Source organism: Carcharodon carcharias, chromosome 15 (assembly GCF_017639515.1).
Source record: "Carcharodon carcharias isolate sCarCar2 chromosome 15, sCarCar2.pri, whole genome shotgun sequence".
Lineage (NCBI taxonomy): Eukaryota > Metazoa > Chordata > Chondrichthyes > Lamniformes > Lamnidae > Carcharodon > Carcharodon carcharias.
Genome location: NC_054481.1, coordinates 6,897,268 through 6,914,748, shown reverse-complemented (window position 1 = coordinate 6,914,748; position 17,481 = coordinate 6,897,268). Strand labels below are relative to the sequence as shown.

General features: G+C 48.8%; 1 protein-coding gene across 4 annotated transcripts in view; it reads left to right on the top strand.

Moving 5' to 3' along the window:
* The first annotated feature begins 3,798 nt into the window (after window positions 1–3,798).
* Window positions 3,799–17,481, top strand: part of rrn3 (RRN3 homolog, RNA polymerase I transcription factor) — a 44,111-nt gene continuing 30,428 nt past the window's right edge. The window contains exons 1-6 of one of the 4 annotated variants that reach the window (XM_041207075.1): window positions 3,799–3,934; window positions 9,470–9,575; window positions 9,672–9,728; window positions 13,881–13,970; window positions 14,184–14,313; window positions 16,087–16,146. In XM_041207075.1, coding sequence (XP_041063009.1) covers window positions 3,927–3,934; window positions 9,470–9,575; window positions 9,672–9,728; window positions 13,881–13,970; window positions 14,184–14,313; window positions 16,087–16,146 — 451 coding nt within the window. In that variant the 5' untranslated portion in view covers window positions 3,799–3,926. Of the gene's footprint in view, window positions 3,935–4,845; window positions 5,027–9,469; window positions 9,576–9,671; window positions 9,729–13,880; window positions 13,971–14,183; window positions 14,314–16,086; window positions 16,147–17,481 lie in introns of those variants that run through there. The other 3 variants (XM_041207071.1, XM_041207073.1, XM_041207074.1) reach the window with 3 other exon arrangements.

The following is a 17,481-nucleotide window of genomic DNA, read 5'->3' as shown; positions in this document are numbered from 1 at the left end:
TCCAACGAAAACTACCCAAGTCTATCCAACCTGTCTTCATAACTTAAATATTTCATCCCAGGCAACATCCTGGTGAATCTCCTCTGCACCCCCTCCAGTGAAATCACATCCTTCCTATAATGTGGCTACCAGAACTGCACACAGTACTCCAGCTGTGGCCTCATCAAGGTTCTATACAACTCCAACATGACCTCCCTACTTTGTTCCTCAGAACTTCCTAGTGCCACGCCGTTCATTGAAAACTTCCTTGTCAAATTACTCCTTCCAAAGTGTATCACCTCACACTTATCACGGTTAAATTCCATCTGCCACTTATCTGCCCATTTGACCATCCCGTCTATATCTTCCTGTAGCCCAAGACACCCAACCTCACTATTAACCAACCTGCCAATTTTTGTGTCATCCGCAAACTTACTAATCCTACCCCCCACATAGTCATCTATGTCGTTTATATAAATGACAAATAATAGGGGACCCAGCACAGATCCCTGTGGTATGCCACTGGACACTGGCTTCCAGTCACTAAAACATCCTTCTGTCATCACCCTCTGCCTCCTACAACTAAGTCAATTTTGAATCCACCTTATCAAATTACCCTGTATCCCATGTGCATTTGCCTACTTTATAAGTCTCCCATGTGGGACCTTGTCAAAGGCTTTGCTGATATCCATATAAACTACATCTGCACTACCCTCATCTACACACCTGGTCACCTCCTCAAAAAATTCACTCAAATTTGTTAGAGCTGGGTGTTGTCAGCTTACATGTAAAAACTAACACTGTACTTCTAGACGGTGTTGCTGAGGAGCAGCAGGTAAATGAGAAATAGGAGGGGCCAAGGTTAGTCCTTGTCAAGTGAGTAAGAGGGGAGTTTTATGGAGGAGACGTGGCTCTTGGCCGCCAGCTCTCCAGCCAGCAAGAGATCCACTTTGCCTCTTTTGGGGAAGAAGGCCTGCCAAATTATGAGCCACTCAATTAACAGGTCACTGGTGGGCCTTTGACATGATTACGACCCAAGAGACAGTAAGTCCTGTCCAGCTCTTTTGCTCAGCAGCGCCAATGGGGAGGAGGTGGCTGCTGCCTGAAGGACATGCACCAGATGCCCTGGATCGCAATCCAGGCCAGAGCTTAGTGATGATGGGAGGGGTTTTGTGGGGTGGGGGTCAGGGGGAGATCTCAGTGGGCACTCCCTTCCTGGTCCTGGGTCCCTTGAATGAGTAACCCTCCCCCCACCCACCTTACATGTTGTGCTGTCCACATGCCGACAGGCCCAGCTAATACCAGTGGCAGTGCAAAGAGGCCCTTCAGGTGCAGAGCCAGGTGCCTTTTAAATTAGTTGAGGGTTTCTGCCTCCACCACCAAACCAGGCATTGAATTCCCGACACCCACCACCCTCTGGGTGAAGTTTTTCCTCATGTCTCTCTAATCTTTCTACTAAGCACCTTAAATCTGTGCCCCCTGGTAACTGACCTCACCACTTGGGGAAACAGGGCATCCCTGTCTACTCTATCAAGGCCCCTCATAATCTTGTACACTCAATTAGGTCACCCATCAGCCTCCTCTGTTCTAAGGAAAACAACCCCAGCCTATCCAATCTTTCCTCATAGCTGCAATTTTTATGCCCTGGCAACATTCTTGTAAATCTCCTCTGCACTCTCTCCAGAGCAATTATGTTCTTCCTGTAATATGGTGACCAGAACTGAACACAAAATTCCAGCTGTGGCCTAACCAGCGTTTTATACAGTTCCATCATTACACCCCTGCTTTTGTCCCTCGCCCAATAAAGGAAAGCATTCCATATGCTTTCTTGACCACCTTATTCACCTGTCCTGCCATCTTCAGGGACCTGTGGACACGTACTGCACGGTCTCTCACTTCCTCTATTCCTCTCACTTTCCTCCTATTTATTGTGTATTCCTTAGCTTTGTTTGCCCCCCGAAATGCATTACCTCACATGTCTCTGGATTGAATTCCATTTGCTACTTTTCCGCCCGTTCAACAAAACCATTGCTATCATTCTGGAGTTGACAGCCATCCTCTTCATAATCAACTATGTGGCCAATTTTTGTGTCATCTGCAAATTTCCCAAACATGCCTCCCACATTTAAGTCTCAATCATTAATATGTACAACAAACAGCATGGGCTCCAATGCTGAGCCCTGTGGAATGCCACCGGAAACTGCTTTCCATTTGTAAAAACATCCATCAACCATTACCCTTTGTTTCCTATCGCTGAGCCAATTGTGGATCCAACTCAATACATTCCCATGGGATTTTACTTTTCTGACCAGTTTTCCATGTGGGAGACCTTGTTAAATGCCTTACTAAAATCCGTGTAGACCACATCCACTGCACTACCCTCGTCAATCCTCCTTGTTACTTCCTCAGAAAATTTGAATAAATTAGTAAGACACAACCTTCCCCTAACGGAGCCATGCTGACTATCCCTGATGAGCATGAGGCGCTGTGGGTGATCAGCAGCAGCATAATTGTACTCGAACACAATCTATAATCTCATGGCCCGGCATATCCTCCACTCTACTATTACCATCAAGCCAGGGGATGAACCCTGGTTCAATGCAGAGTGCAGGGGGGCATGCCAGGAGCAGCACCAGGCAAACCTAAAACTGAGGTGTCAACCTGGTAAAGCTATAACACAGGACTACATGCATGCCAAGCAGCATAAGCAACAAGTGACAGACAGGGCTAAGCGATCCCACAGCCAACGGATCAGATCTAAGTTCTGCAGTCCTGCCACATCCAGTCGTGAATGGTGGTGGTTTAAACAACTCAATGGAGGAGAGGCTCCACAAATATCTCCATCCTCATCCTATCTGCTTTCAGGACCTCATCCCCTTTCCTATCTAAGTGATTCGTATCAATGTGGACTATGACCTCTGGTTGCTCACCCTCCCCTAGAAGAACATCCTGCAGCAGCTCCATGACATCCTTGACCCTGGCACCAGTGAGGCAACATACCATCCTGGAGCCACATCTACAGTCACAGGAATATCTTTCAGAATTGGGGATATATTGTAATTGCAGCTCTCATCAGTTGTCAAGATTTGACCCGATACGAAGTAAGTGGTAGCTCATTGAGGGAGGGAGTCTCACTCTTCTTTGGAGTCAGTTCAGGCCTTTAGATTCAATTTATGCTTAAATTTGAAGTGTGAAGCGGTTCCAGATTCACATTGATGTTAAACTCTAGTGCAGTATAACTGCACTATGACCATTTAACGTTATTGGCTTGAGTGGGATTTGGGCACTAATTTGCCATACCCACAAGCTTGTATTAAGTAGCCTGTAATATTGCATTGATTATCCTTTGAAAACTTTACAGTCATGGGAAGAAGACATGTAAGAGTCAAGGAATTTAATTGCCTTTTGTTGGTGCTGGACAGTTTAAAATGAAAAATTGCCAGGGCTGTGGATAAAGATTAAAGCTAATTGGATGCTCTTTTAAAGAAGCTTAAGTGCATGATGGCCTCCTTCTGTGCAATCAGCTGTGGTTCAGTGGGTAGCACTTTCACCTGAGTTGGACAGTTGTGGGTTCCAATCTCCCTCCGGCAACTTGAACACAAAAACATCCAGGCTTACATTCCAGCGCAACTCTGAGGGAGTGCTGCACCGTTGGAGGCAGAGTAACTAACTCTCCAAGAAAAAAAAAAATTAATGGACACTTTTGGCACGAAGGACCGTATGAACGGGCAGGGATTGCTGGCAAACCTGTTGGAACGGGCAGGCAGGAGGGGTGCAAACAGGCAGATGCAAACTGCGCGTACTCAAAGTTTAAAGGTCTGATTTACGATTGAAGACAGCTTCCTGGCATCAGACAACCCGGGACGCGGGGAAATCACCTCAATAATGGGACGATCCTGTAAGATCTGGGACAGTTGGTCACCCTGGTCGGAGGTGCTGTCTTTTTGATGAGACGGTAAACTGAGGCCCTGTCTGTATTTTTTTTTGGGGGTGGGGGGAGGGGGGGAGGGGTGGATGTGGTTGCGCTGCCAGGGCGGTCAGAGTGCGCAAAACGAGAGGTGAGCGGGCTCTGCACATGCACCAAAATTTAAGGTCCCGAGCAGGCGCCCCAGCACCAGGCAGCCTGGGACACCGGGGGGGGGGGGGGGGGGGGGGGGGGGGGGGGGGGGGGGGGGGGGGGGGGGGGGGGGGGGGGGGGGGGGTGGGCAGTGGACTCAGATACCGGTGGGGTGGGGTGGGGTGGGGTGGTGCGGTTGGTCACACTGAAACTACCGCTGATTGTTGTAAAACCCCTTTGGGGGAGAGGAAGAGTCAAGAGGGACTCGGAACGTTAACTCGGTTTCTCTCTCCGCCGACGCTGTCCGACCTGCTGGGGTTTTCCCAGCATCTTTTTGTTTTCGTTCCAGATTTCCAGCATCCGCAGTATTTGGCTTTTATCTGCCACCCTCACCTGGTCTGGCCTACAAGCGACTCCAGACCCACAGCCATGTGACTGACCGCCCTGGAGGGCAAACTGGGGATGGGCAATAAATGCTGGCACCCCACATCCCCATGAAAGGATAATAAACTGCGTTTTCGTTTGGCTTCACCTGTTGCAGGAATGTCTGGGGCGGGGAGTGGGGAGGGGGGTTGTTTCTGTACCGGGAGGGATCAGGACCACGAACCCCGGGGGCTGTCCCAGAAACAAGAAACTCTCGCGTCCCCGGAGGCCGAATCGACCCGTCCGTTGCGCACCAACGGCCACTCCGTCCCGCCTCATTCCGGCCCCGCCCACTGCCCCCCCCCCCCCCCCCCCCCCACCCCCGGACCTCCCCTTGTGATGCTCTTCCGGGTGAAGCACTCGTGTTTCCGGGGCCGGAGCGGCAACATGGCGCCGGCGCGGGGGAGCTCACGCGGACGGAGCGGGAACCGTTAACGGGCGGCGGCGGCGGCGGCGGCGGCGGCGGTGGTGGTGGTCGTCGGAGGGGCTACAGCTCCCCGCGATCGATCATCAGCGACGGGTCGTCGACGGACCGACCCGGTAAACATACCCGCCCCTCGTCCTCCGGTAAACATACCCCCCCCCCCCTCCGGTAAACAGCGATAAACCAACCCCCTCCCTCGCTCCCCCCTCCTCTCTCCCTCACGCCCCCCTCCCCTCTCCCTCACGCCCCCCCCTCCTCTCTCCCTCACGCCCCCCCTCCCCTCTCCCTCACGCCCCCCCCTCCCCTCTCCCTCACGCCCCCCCTCCCCTCTCCCTCACGCCCCCCCTCCCCTCTCCCTCACGCCCCCCCCTCTCCCTCACGCCCCCCTCCCCTCTCCCTCACGCCCCCCCTCCCCTCTCCCTCACGCCCCCCCCCTCTCCCTCACGCCCCCCTCCCCTCTCCCTCACGCCCCCCCTCCCCTCTCCCTCACGGCCCCCCTCCCCTCTCCCTCACGCCCCCCCTCCCCTCTCCCTCACGCCCCCTCTCCCTCACGCCCCCCCCCTCCCCCTCTCCCTCACGCCCCCTCCCTCACGCCCCCTCCCTCACGCCCCCTCCCTCACGCCCCCTCCCTCACGCCCCCTCCCTCACGCCCCCCCTCCCTCACGCCCCCTCCCTCACGCCCCCTCCCTCACGCCCCCCCCCTTCGCCCCCCCCCTTCGCCCCCCCCTTCGCCCCCCCCCACGCCCCCCCCCCATGCCCCCCCCACGCCCCCCTCCCCTCTCCCTCACGCCCCCCTCCCCTCTCCCTCACGCCCCCTCCCCTCTCCCTCACGCCCCCCTCCCCTCTCCCTCACGCCCCTCCTCCTCCTCCCTCACGCCCCTCCTCCTCCTCCCTCACGCCCCCCCTCCCCTCTCCCTCACGCCCCTCTCCCTCACCCCCCTCTCCCTCACGCACCCCCCTCCCCTCTCCCTCACGCACCCCCCTCCCCTCTCCCTCACGCACCCCCCTCCCCTCTCCCTCACGCCCCCCCTCTCCCTCACGCCCCCCCTCCCCTCTCCCTCACGCCCCCCCTCCCCTCTCCCTCACGCCCCCCCCCCCTCACGCCCCCCCTCCCCTCTCCCTCACGCCCCCCCTCCCCTCTCCCTCACGCCCCCCCTCCCTCTCCCTCACGCCCCCCTCCCCTCTCCCTCACGCCCCCCCCTCCCCTCTCCCTCACGCCCCCCCTCCCCTCTCCCTCACGCCCCCCCCCCCTTCGCCCCCCCCCTTCGCCCCCCCCCTTCGCCCCCCCCCCTTCGCCCCCCCCCCCTTCGCCCCCCCCCCCTTCGCCCCCCCCCCTTCGCCCCCCCCCCCACGCCCCCCCCCCCCATGCCCCCCCCCCTCTCCCTCACGCCCCCCCCCCTCTCCCTCACGCCCCCCCCCCTCTCCCTCACGTACCCCCTCCCCTCTCCCTCACGCCCCCCTCCCCTCTCCCTCACGCCCCCCTCCCCTCTCCCTCACGCCCCCCTCCCCTCTCCCTCACGCCCCCCTCCCCTCTCCCTCACGCCCCCCTCCCCTCTCCCTCACGCCCCCCCTCCCCTCTCCCTCACGCCCCCCTCCCCTCTCCCTCACGCCCCCCTCCCCTCTCCTCACTCGCCCCCCTCCCCTCGCCCTCACGCCCCCCTCCCCTCTCCCTCACGCCCCCCTCCCCTCTCCCTCACGCCCCCCCTCCCCTCTCCCTCACGCCCCCCTCCCCTCTCCTCACGCCCCCCTCCCCTCTCCCTCACGCCCCCCCTCTCCCTCACTGCCCCTCCCTCTCCCTCACGCCCCCCCTCTCCCTCACGCCCCCCTCCCCTCTCCCTCACGCCCCCCTCCTCTCCCTCAAGCCCCCTCCCCTCTCCCTCACGCCCCCCTCCCCTCTCCCTCACGGCCCCCTCCCCTCTCCCTCACGCCCCCTCCCCTCTCCCTCACGCCCCCCTCCCCTCTCCCTCAGCCCCCTCCCCTCTCCCTCACGCCCCCCCTCCCTCTCCCCGCCCCCTCCCTCTCCCCCTCCCCTTCCCTCTGCCCCCTCCCCTTCCCTCTGCCCCCTCCCCTTCCCTCTGCCCCCTCCCCTTCCCTCTGCCCCCTCCCCTTCCCTCTGCCCCCTCCCCTTCCCTCTGGCCCCCCCCCTTCCCTCTGGCCCCCCCCTTCCCTCTGGCCCCCCCCTTCCCTCTGGCCCCCCCCTTCCCTCTGGCCCCCCCCTTCCCTCTGGCCCCCCCCCTTCCCTCTGGCCCCCCCCTTCCCTCTGGCCCCCCCCTTCCCTCTGGCCCCCCCCTTCCCTCTGGCCCCCCCCTTCCCTCTGGCCCCCCCCTTCCCTCTGGCCCCCCCCTTCCCTCTGGCCCCCCCCTTCCCTCTGGCCCCCCCCTTCCCTCTGGCCCCCCCCCTTCCCTCTGGCCTCCCCCTTCCCTCAGGCCCCCCCTTCCCTCAGGCCCCCCCTTCCCTCAGGCCCCCCCTTCCCTCAGGCCCCCCCTTCCCTCACGCCGCCCCCTCTCACCCGCCCCCTCACGCCCCCTCACCCCCCTCCCCCCAGCTCAGATATTGTCACCCTTATGTAAGGTTGGTAACTGTACTGTGAAGGGCTTCATTGACTCAGTGCTTCAGAAGCTAACGGGGGAAGGAAGGAGATTGACAGAAGATGATCATGAGGATGAAGCTGTGTAATCACGTACATATGCTCGAACTATTTAGGAGACTGGCAAGATTAAAGCTGTTAACTTGCTATTTAAGGATTTACTCTTTAAGTAATTTTAGCATTTTATAACCTTATATCCTAGTCACCATTATAATTAGTGCAGATTTACAGTGATTCACTAAATTGCCTGTATCGTCATTTCTGTTTGTTGTATTAAGAAACTCTGCCCTTTAAATATTTGCTACTCAACTGCTCAGTAGCTCTGATTCCGTAAATATTTGTTAAATGTTTTTGTCCTAGTTTGATTTAAGTTGTGAGTTGTAAATAATACTGTAATGTTTTGTTTATGACTTGTGGCCTTCTTGGATGATTTAGCAAGAAGGAGTTAACTTACTCAGTAAGAAACTTGAGGGTAACCTAATTGAGGGTTTGTAAATTAAATTAATTTTGATGTGAACTGGTTAATATGAGACAGTTTGGCGAGCCATATCAGGCTCCATTCATCCCTAAATCTATGCTGGAAAGTAAGGAGATAAATGAGGGAATTGTGGATTTGTCTGGTTCCTCAACATACATTTGTCAGGATATCAAAACCTATCTTTTGTACAGCAGGGGACAGTGTCCGTATTAACTGCATTTGGATTTAAAAAGTGCTTAGACATTTCAAGGGATTCCTTTGACTTTATCTTTGAAATTAAATGTAAAACTATTAGACTGCAAAATTTTTGCTCTGCGTTGTGTGATTACTTATAGATATGGTGATTTTCAACTGGAAGGAGAAGAAACGGAACATTTTCAGTTTTGTTAGATGGAGTATCTAATGAATTGTGTCCTCTCTGATAAATAAAAGCTTATAATCTCAGCAACTTTAATTTATAAATGAAATAAATTAATGAACTTCACAGTAACATAATCAAAAATTGACACTGAACCAAAGAAGACGATAGAAGGATGGGAGGTTAAAAGCTTGGCTTAAAAAGCTATGTTTTAAGGAGAGTCGTAAAGGAGGTGAAAAAGCAGAGAGTTTTATTATTGAATTCTAGAACTTAAGGCCCAAATGGCTGAAGGCAGTGCCACCAATGGTGGGATGTCGGGAGTAGAAGCACGAGAAGCTAGAATTGGAGGTTTGGAGCTGGGGCCTGGAGAGGACATGGATGAACTCAGGTTCATATTGTATGGTGAGGTTGTGAACTGTCTGGTTCATCCTAACACAGTGACCTGGGAGGGGAATGCAATCAGTGCTAAGGGAACAGAGTTTCTGGTGGGTGCTAAAGGTAATGGCTTCAGCCTGCCTAATGTTTAATTGGAGGAAATTGCAGCTCATTCATGACATAAAATAATGGGGTCAAGCGAAGTGCTGTGTCATCCCTTATATTTAGAATTGGTAGTTATGTCTTTATACAATATGACTGAGGGCCAGCATGTAGATGAGAAATAGAAAGAGGTTAATTTGTGGTAGCATGAAGGCGGTAGTAAGAGAAACCATTGTAGGAGAATTCTACATGGGTAGGATTGGAAGCAGGCAAGCCAGTCCCCCTCAGTTGGGCAATGGAAGAGAAGTTTTGGAGCAGAATAGTGTGTTCTACCATCTCAAGCTGCAAAGAGTTTGAGAAGAATGAGGAGGGTCAGTCCACCTCTGTCACAGTCACAAAATGAAATTTGTGACTTTGCTTAGAGCTGTTTCAGACTTCTGGCAGCAGTTGAATACCTGATTGGAGAGGTACAAATGAGAAGGTGAACGAAAGGAAATCTCAGATTTGGGAGGTGACATGTTCAAGGGCTTTGAAAGGAGGAGGTGATTCAAGATATTGCTGTGTTTGCAAGGATAAAAGGATCAAGGTTGGATTTTTTTGAGGAGGGTGTGATGACTCATGATTTGAAAGGGAGCACAGGGGGAAATGTTTACAATATACAAATTATTGTTTCTAATTTCCTGAAGATTTCCATTGACAATGTTGGGAGAAAGTGAATTTCTCAGTTCCCCACCAAGGAAAACTGTCCGATTTGGTGGAACTGTTACAGAAACCTTAAAGAAGTATAAACAGGTAAAATAAATTCTACCAATTACTTATCTTTCCAGAAATATGCATGAAATTTTCTCTCCTCTGTACATTTGATTCAGAAGATGCATTTTTCTTTAGGGGGATACTGTTGATTATGATTTGCTGATGACACAACTGGCTGATCCGGAGATAAAGGTAATCATCAAATAATGTTATTTTAGTCAATGTAACATTTTACTGATTTACATTTGATACAGTTGTTACAATTCTAACAATTCGCATTTGATCTCAAAAGTCTGAACGGCTTTTTAATTTTGGGAATCTGGTGGAGCTCATCCTTTAGCTGCAGGATCTGTGTGTACCATTATCAGATCAGTGGGATGTGAGGGGCATTTGCACTAGTGTTGGATTAAAGTTGTACTGTCAATCTAGAATCCAAACCTAATCTGGCTCTGGAATGAAGTGGTGTTTAAACCTGCATTTAGCACTGATGCTACTTTTGGAGTGCGAGTTTACTTTAAGTCTATTTGCCCCACTGTTGGCAGAAATAAATTTTGAACTGTTTCAGTCTAACTTTAGTCAGCCCAGTGCAACAACGTTGATTCACTGTTGATGCAAAACTGATATTTTCAAACTTTTCTTTCTGGGGAGAAATATCAGCACACGCACAACACCGCTGTGCAAGTATTGCATACTCCCAAGGACCTTCTGTCCTAATTTCTAAGTGACAATATCATGCACCGAAAGTAAATATATAATATATCTAATATAATGTAATATAATATAATGTATATATCTAATGTCTTTTAGGGGGGGGAAATCTTCCATCCTCACCTGGTCTGACCTGTATGTGACTTTAGAGTGTGTTTTACTCTTAACTGAAATGTCTGAGCAAGCCACTGCTTCCTCAGTTGGCTGGGCAGCTGGCTTGTGATGCAGGGTGACACCAACAGCGTGGGTTCAATTCCCATAACGGCTGAGGCCACCCACGAAGTCCCTGCCTTCTCAACATTGCCACCGATGATCCTCAAGCTGAACTTGCCACCGAGAGCAGCCCATGGTCTACCCTGACTACAGCGACTTTCATTCATTCTCAAAAGCCATTAGGGATGGGCAATAAACGCTGGCCCTGCCAGTGATGCCCACGTCCCATGAAAGAATGAGAAAAAATGATATGACTATGGCAGCAGACGTACAAAGAACAGGTCCTCAATTTTCTGATGCAGTTCATTCCCCACCCACCTTAATTTGGGCAGCAGGATTTGTTTTATTGGTGATGATAATTTAACCAGTACTTAAACATGAAATGTCGATCTTGAGTTCTGCTGCAGAGCAGTGTTAATCTGGTTAGGAATGGGAAAATGATTCAGACTTCTTAAAAGTCTTGTGGCTCAGTGGGTAGCACCCCTGCCTTTGAGCCAGAAGCTCTGAGTTCAATTCCTAAACCAGGGCTTGGCCATGAAAGGATGTTCATGTTGTGGTTCAACAGGTTGATAATCAGCCTGCTAATCCTTCTGACATTTCCCAGACAGACTTTTTAAAAGTTCTTCATAGCCTGTAAGTGAGATTATATACTGGGGTAATTCTCACTGAGCCAATTACTGGCTCCAGATGTAAAACAGCATTTTATAATAAATGCAAGAAATGAGATTTAACATGACATCTATCATGAACATGGTTAATTAAAAATAATAGCCATTTAGCATTTTGACAAAAATCTGGTCAAAAATGTCATTCAAACCCATGGATAGTAACCTTGTTTTATCATTTAACTGTGATTCTATTTCCTTCTGTAAACATATTGTACAGTACAGTGTTTTTGTTCAGACAGGTAGCTATATTGGGCTGCTTATGTCTTTTTTGGCACTGTTGCTCAATTAGGAGCACACTCGCCTTTGAATCATAAATTTGTGGATTTAAATCCAACTCCAGAAACTTGTGCACTACTGAGGGAGTGCTGCACTGTCAGAGGTGTCACCTTTTGGATGAAACGTTAAACCGCGGCCCTCCCTTCTGTCTAAGGTGGACATAAAAGATCCCAAGACACTATTTCGAAGAAGAGCAGGGAAGTTATCCTTGTGCTCTGACCAATATTTATCCCTCAATCAATGTCACAGAAAACAGATTATCTAAATTTTATGACAATGCTGTTTATTGAAATGCTTGCTGTGTGAAAACTAGCTACTGCATTTCCTACATTAAGCATTGACTACACTTCTATATGCACCTCATTGATTGTAAAGTGCTTAGGGATGCCCCGAGATTCTGAAGGGCACTGTATAAATGCAAATTTGTATGTCTTTTTGTTCTTGAATGGATTAAGAATGTATTTATTGAAGTTTTTGTGATAAGCTGTTAAACTGTGGCCCCATCTGCTTGCTCTGATGGTTCAGATGTGCATGTAAGATTCTTTGGCATTGTTTGAAGAAGAGCAGAGAATTCTGCTGTTGTTCTGGTCAATTTTCCTGCCTCGACCAATATCATCAACAAGCAGATTAGTTGAGCGTTTTATGAGAGTGGAAGTACTAGCGGTTTAACAGCCTTAAATGTGGATAAATCCGCAGGCCCGGATGAGATGTATCCTAGGCTGTTGGGGGTGGCAAGGGAAGAGATATCGCCCTTGGCAGTAATTTTCAAATCCCCTGGCCACAGGTGAGGTGCCAGAGAACTGCTAATGTTGTCCCATTATTTAAAAAGGGAAGAAGGGATAGACCAGGAAATTACAGGCCAATCAGTCTAACCTCGGTGATGGGAAAGCTACTAGAAAGAATTTTAATGGACAGAATATATCTGCACTTGGAGAGACATGGATTAAACAGGGATTTGTTAAGGGAAGGTTGTGTTTGACAAATTTGATTGAATTTTTTGAGGGGGTAACCAGGAGTGGTGTTGAGGGTAATGCATTTGATGTGGTCTACATGGACTTCAGCAAGGCTTTTGGTAAAGTCCCTCAAGACAGACTGTTCAAGAAAGTAAGAGCCCATGGGATCCAAGGCAAAGTGGCAAGTTGGATCCAAAATTGACAGAGGCAGGAAGCAGAGGGTGATGGTAGAGGGAGGTTTCTGTGACTGGAAGTCTGTTTCCGGTGGGGTTCCGCAGGGCTCGGTGCTGGGGCCTTGCTGTTTGTGGTGTATGTAAGTGATTTGGACTTAAATGTAGGGGGTATGATCAAGAAGTTCGTGGATAACACAAAAATTGGTAGGGTGGTAAATAGCGAGGAGGATAGCCGGAAACTGCAGAGGGATATCAATGGACTTGTCTGGTGAGCAAGCAGTGGCAAATGGAATTCAACCCGGAAAAGTGTGAGGTAATACACTTGGGGAGGGCTAACAAGACAAGGGATTACACTATGAATGGTAGGACCCTGGAAAGTACTGAAGATCAGAGGGACCTTGGTGTGCATAACCACAGATCCCTGAAGGTAGGGCAGGTAGATAAGGTGGTTAAGAAGGCACATGGGATATTTGCCTTTATTTGCTCATTGAATACAAGAGCAGGGAGGTTATGCTGGAACTGTATAAAATGTTGGTTAGGCCACAACTGGAGTACTGCATGCAGTTCTGGTCAACACATTGGAAGAATGTGATTACACTGGAGAGGGTGCAGAGGAGATTTATCAGGATGCTGCCTGGGCTGGAAGGTCTGAGCTTTGAGGAAAGATTGCATAGGCTGGGGTTGTTTTCCTTGGAGCAGCGAAGGTTAAGAGGGGACCTGATAGAGATGTATAAGATTATGAGGGGCATAGATAGGGTGGATAGGAAGGCACTATTTTCATTAGTAGAGGAGTCAATGACCAGGGGACATAGGTTTAAGGTAAGAGGTAGAAGGCTAAGAGGGGAGTTGAGAAACTTTTTCACCCAGAGGGCGGTGGGAGTCTGGAACATACTGCCTGAACGGGTGGCTGAGTCAGAAACACTTGTAATATTTAAGAAGTATTTAGATATTCACTTGCGCTGACATAGCCTTGAGGGCTACAGGCCAAATGCTGGAAAATGGAATTAGTGTCGTCAGACCTCTGTTGACTGGCATGGTCACGATGGGCTGAATGGCCTCCCTCTGTGCTGTAAACGTCTGAGTGAGTCTGAGAGATTTGCTGTGCGTTTTGGCTGTGACATTTACCTACTAATAGCAACAGCACTTAAAAGCAATTCTTTGGTTATAAAACACTTTCTGAGATATTCTAAGGATGTCATAATGTTCTAAATAAATATAAATCCTTTTTTTAAATTGCATGAACCTATCATGGTGTGCTAATAGAATTTAGATTAACTGATTAATAAGCAAAGTAGAACATTGCACTTAAATTTTAAAGTTGATATAAAAAGCTTATTGTTTTTCTTTCCTCAGGATGCTCAAATAATCAACTGGCTTCAGGAATTTCGTGGTGCTGTAGCACAATTAACCAAGGACTTTGAGCATCTCGTTAGCATAATACTGGTTAGTTTCTTCAGATTTTCTTTCACAACTCCTTTTTGCACTTGTGGAATTTGGACAGAAATGCTGTATTTCATTGTTGAATAGCTCTTATCGAGGGTTTGTGTTTTTCTAACCTGGTATTTTAATATTACCTAATGGCAAGATACAACTATTAAGTAAGAAATATTTGAAAACAACTGAAGGATTTCATCAGATTTTTGAAAAATATTTCAGAACCTGCCATGGTTGTGTCGAAGTCTTATGGTGGTGGAGGAATACTTGGCCTTCTTAAGTAACCTAGTGTCAGCACAGACAGTGTACCTGAGGCCTTGCCTTAGAATGCTGGTCTCCAGTTTTGTACCAGGTAAGAAGATGTTGCTTTTTTTCCTATTTTCTAATACATTTGGGACTGAATTGTCCTTTGCCCCTTAACTCTGAAGGAGAGGGGGAATGTGTTTTGGTTCAAGTTGTTAATCAGGGACAGGCCTTTCAGCTGCATGCTTTTCGGTGCAGAGCAGGATTGTCAGGTGTGTTTTAGTAGACTTGTTTTTGTAAGCAATGGTAGTCAACAAGCTGGAATAGTTTTTATTGTAAGTTTACTCTTTGTAAATCAGGTTCTCCTGCTGAGAATGCAGATAATCGGTGTCAATGTTTCATGTAGCTGGCACTGTGAAAAGCTAGTGTGCAGATCTCTGCAGCATGAAATGCTCCAGCTGCTGCTCAGCATTGCTTAAATTAGGAGGCAATGGGAACAGGAGTCAAGCAAGTTCTAAAAGAGCATTAATGTCCTAACATTTGTTGATTGCACAGTGCACTGGATTAGCATATTTGGAGGAGCAGCAGGCATTGGTCACGTGATGTTAATATTTTCTACCTGTAGAATTAAATGTCAATTATATTGTGATGTAGTGGTAATGTCACTGGACTAGTAACCCAGAGGTCCAAGCCAGTGCTCTGGGGTTCAAATCCCACCAAGGCAGCTGGTGGAATTTAAAATCAGTTAATAAAATCTGGAATTAAAAAGCTAGCCAGTAACGGTGATCATGAAACTATCATCATTGTTGTAAAAAAAAACCATCTGGTTCACTAACCTCCTTGAGGGAAGGAAATCTGCCATCCTTACCAGGTCTGGCGTACATGTGACTCCAGAACCACAGGGTGAATAGGAATGGGCAACAATTGCTGGCCTTGTCAATGATGCCCACATCCCATGAAAGAATAAGTAAAATTTTTTCATTCACCATGTATGAGCTTTCTGTCAGATGCAAAAAGAGAAATGGAAAGATAAAAGATGGAGGAGAGCAACATTAGAGGAATATGCTGATCACATCGTAGGAGAGTTTGTGGAAAGAAAGTTGTCATGTGGTAGATGCGAGAGACTGACGATTATACTAGATTGGATAGAATGCATTAAAAAGCAGGCATCTAGGGGAGAGGGTAACCATAGAGAAATTACGGTGCAGAAAGAGGCCATTCAGTCCATAATGTTTGCGCCAACCAAAAAGAGAAAAAAGAAACTAGCCGCTCATTTTAATCCCACTTACCAGCACCTGGTCCGTAGCCTTGCAGGTTACAGTAATTCAGATGCAGATCTTTTTTAAATGAGTTGAGTGTTTCAGCTCCAACCACCAACTTAGGCAGTGAATTCCAGATGCTCATCACCCTGCGGATGAAAAAGTTTTTCCTCATGTCCCCTCTAATCTCTCCACCAATCATCGTAAATCTATGCCCCCTGGTAATTGACCCCTCAGCTAGGGGAAACAAGTTTTTCCTGTCTACCCTATCTAGGCCCTTCATAATTTTGTACACCTCAATTAGGTCAGCCTTTAGCCTCTTCTGTTTTAAGGCAAACAATCTTAGCCTATCCAATCTCTCCTTTATGGCTGCGATTTTCCAGCCCTGGCAACATTTTTGTAAATGTCCTCTGCAATTTCTCCAGAGCAATTATGTCCATCCTATAATGTGGTCACCAGAACTGTACATAAAATTCCAGGTGTGGCTTAACCAGTGTTGTTTACAGGAGATAGAGAGTTAGCGAAGCTTTGGAACAGGATCTTTCTGTAGCCTTTAGTAAACTAACCTCCAAGTCTATTCACCTCTTTTATGATATTAATCTATGTATATCTATTTCATACAGGGAGAATTGTTATCCAAGAAAATGGTGTGGATATTTCAGATTCTGAAGATGAAGATGAAAGTAAGTCATTTCTTTTTGTAAGGATAAGCATACTGACATTTGCCGTAATCTTGGCATTGAAGATGTCAATCCTCTGAAATATCCCCAAATACTGCTCCTTCAACACTGAAGACACAAATCACTACATTTCACATGGGCAGGGGAGATGGCTACCTGCCTGCTGCTGGCAGGTAACCAAACATGCCAAATCAAAATGCCAATTGAGGCACTCTTCACATGCCATCTGTATTTTCCAGGCAGGGGACAGGCCCTCCAATGTGGCTGAAGCCTGTAGGCGGCACACTGGCGGCCTCTTGGTGGCAGGTTGTTTTGGGATGGGGGGAGGCGGAGGGCTTCACCCAGAGGCACATCCTGCAAAGCAGCCCAGATGCGCCGACCACAAGCCCAAGCTGTCTTGGGTAGTGGTTCCCCCTCTGCAATGATGTCTTGGTAGCTGTGCCATGGGAATATAGAAGTAGGCCATTTGGCATTTCGAGTCTGCTCCACCTTTCAATAAGATCGTGGCTGATCTGGTTGTGGTCTCAGCTCCATTTTCCTCCATAACCCTTGACTGCCTTGTTTAACAACTTTGACAGTATATTTTGAACCATTTGCAAATTTTTAATGAGGTCCCCCACCAAAAACACATTTCCCCCAGTGGGGCTGCTGGCTGCCCAGAACCGCAGGCGCTCCCACTGGCCTTCCCAACTGCTGAGACTGCCCATCGTCCTGAAATGGACAGTGCTCCCGGAGATGGCATCTTAATTAGCTGCCTCCGAAAATCTCCTCCAAGCTCCCACAATGGTCACTTAGTTCCTGCTGGAATTGAGTCTGATGTCAGGATTGAGACCCTAGAATTAAAATTCAACTCAACATTTCAGGTCGATAATAAGTCTGTTTCTGTATTGATGATGCTGCCACATCTGCTGAGCATTTCCTGCATGTGCAATATTTTTATTTTGTCATTTCTCTGGTAGTTTTTTAAAAAGCTGGTCAACCTCTACATCAAAAGATCAATCCAAACATATTGAACCGTAGAGCCTGATTTTATAAACAATATCCTCTGCATAAAATGAAGAATAGGAAGTGTGGGAAGTTTGGTACAAAATGGGAGCCTAATTTGCTACCTTCAAAAGCTGACGTGTAGGAAAGATTTCCTGTGACTTTTTTCATATGGCCCCTTAAGTTCACATAGAAAGGAGGACTGCTGAGGAATCCCTTATTTATCTTAAAGCTGCACCATATAACTTGTTTTTGTGATGAGAAGTTGCAAAGTAGATGCAGTTGAGGAATACCATTTGACCCTGTCCTATCTACAAAGTACTTGCAACCCCTGCATCACCAGCATTCAACTTA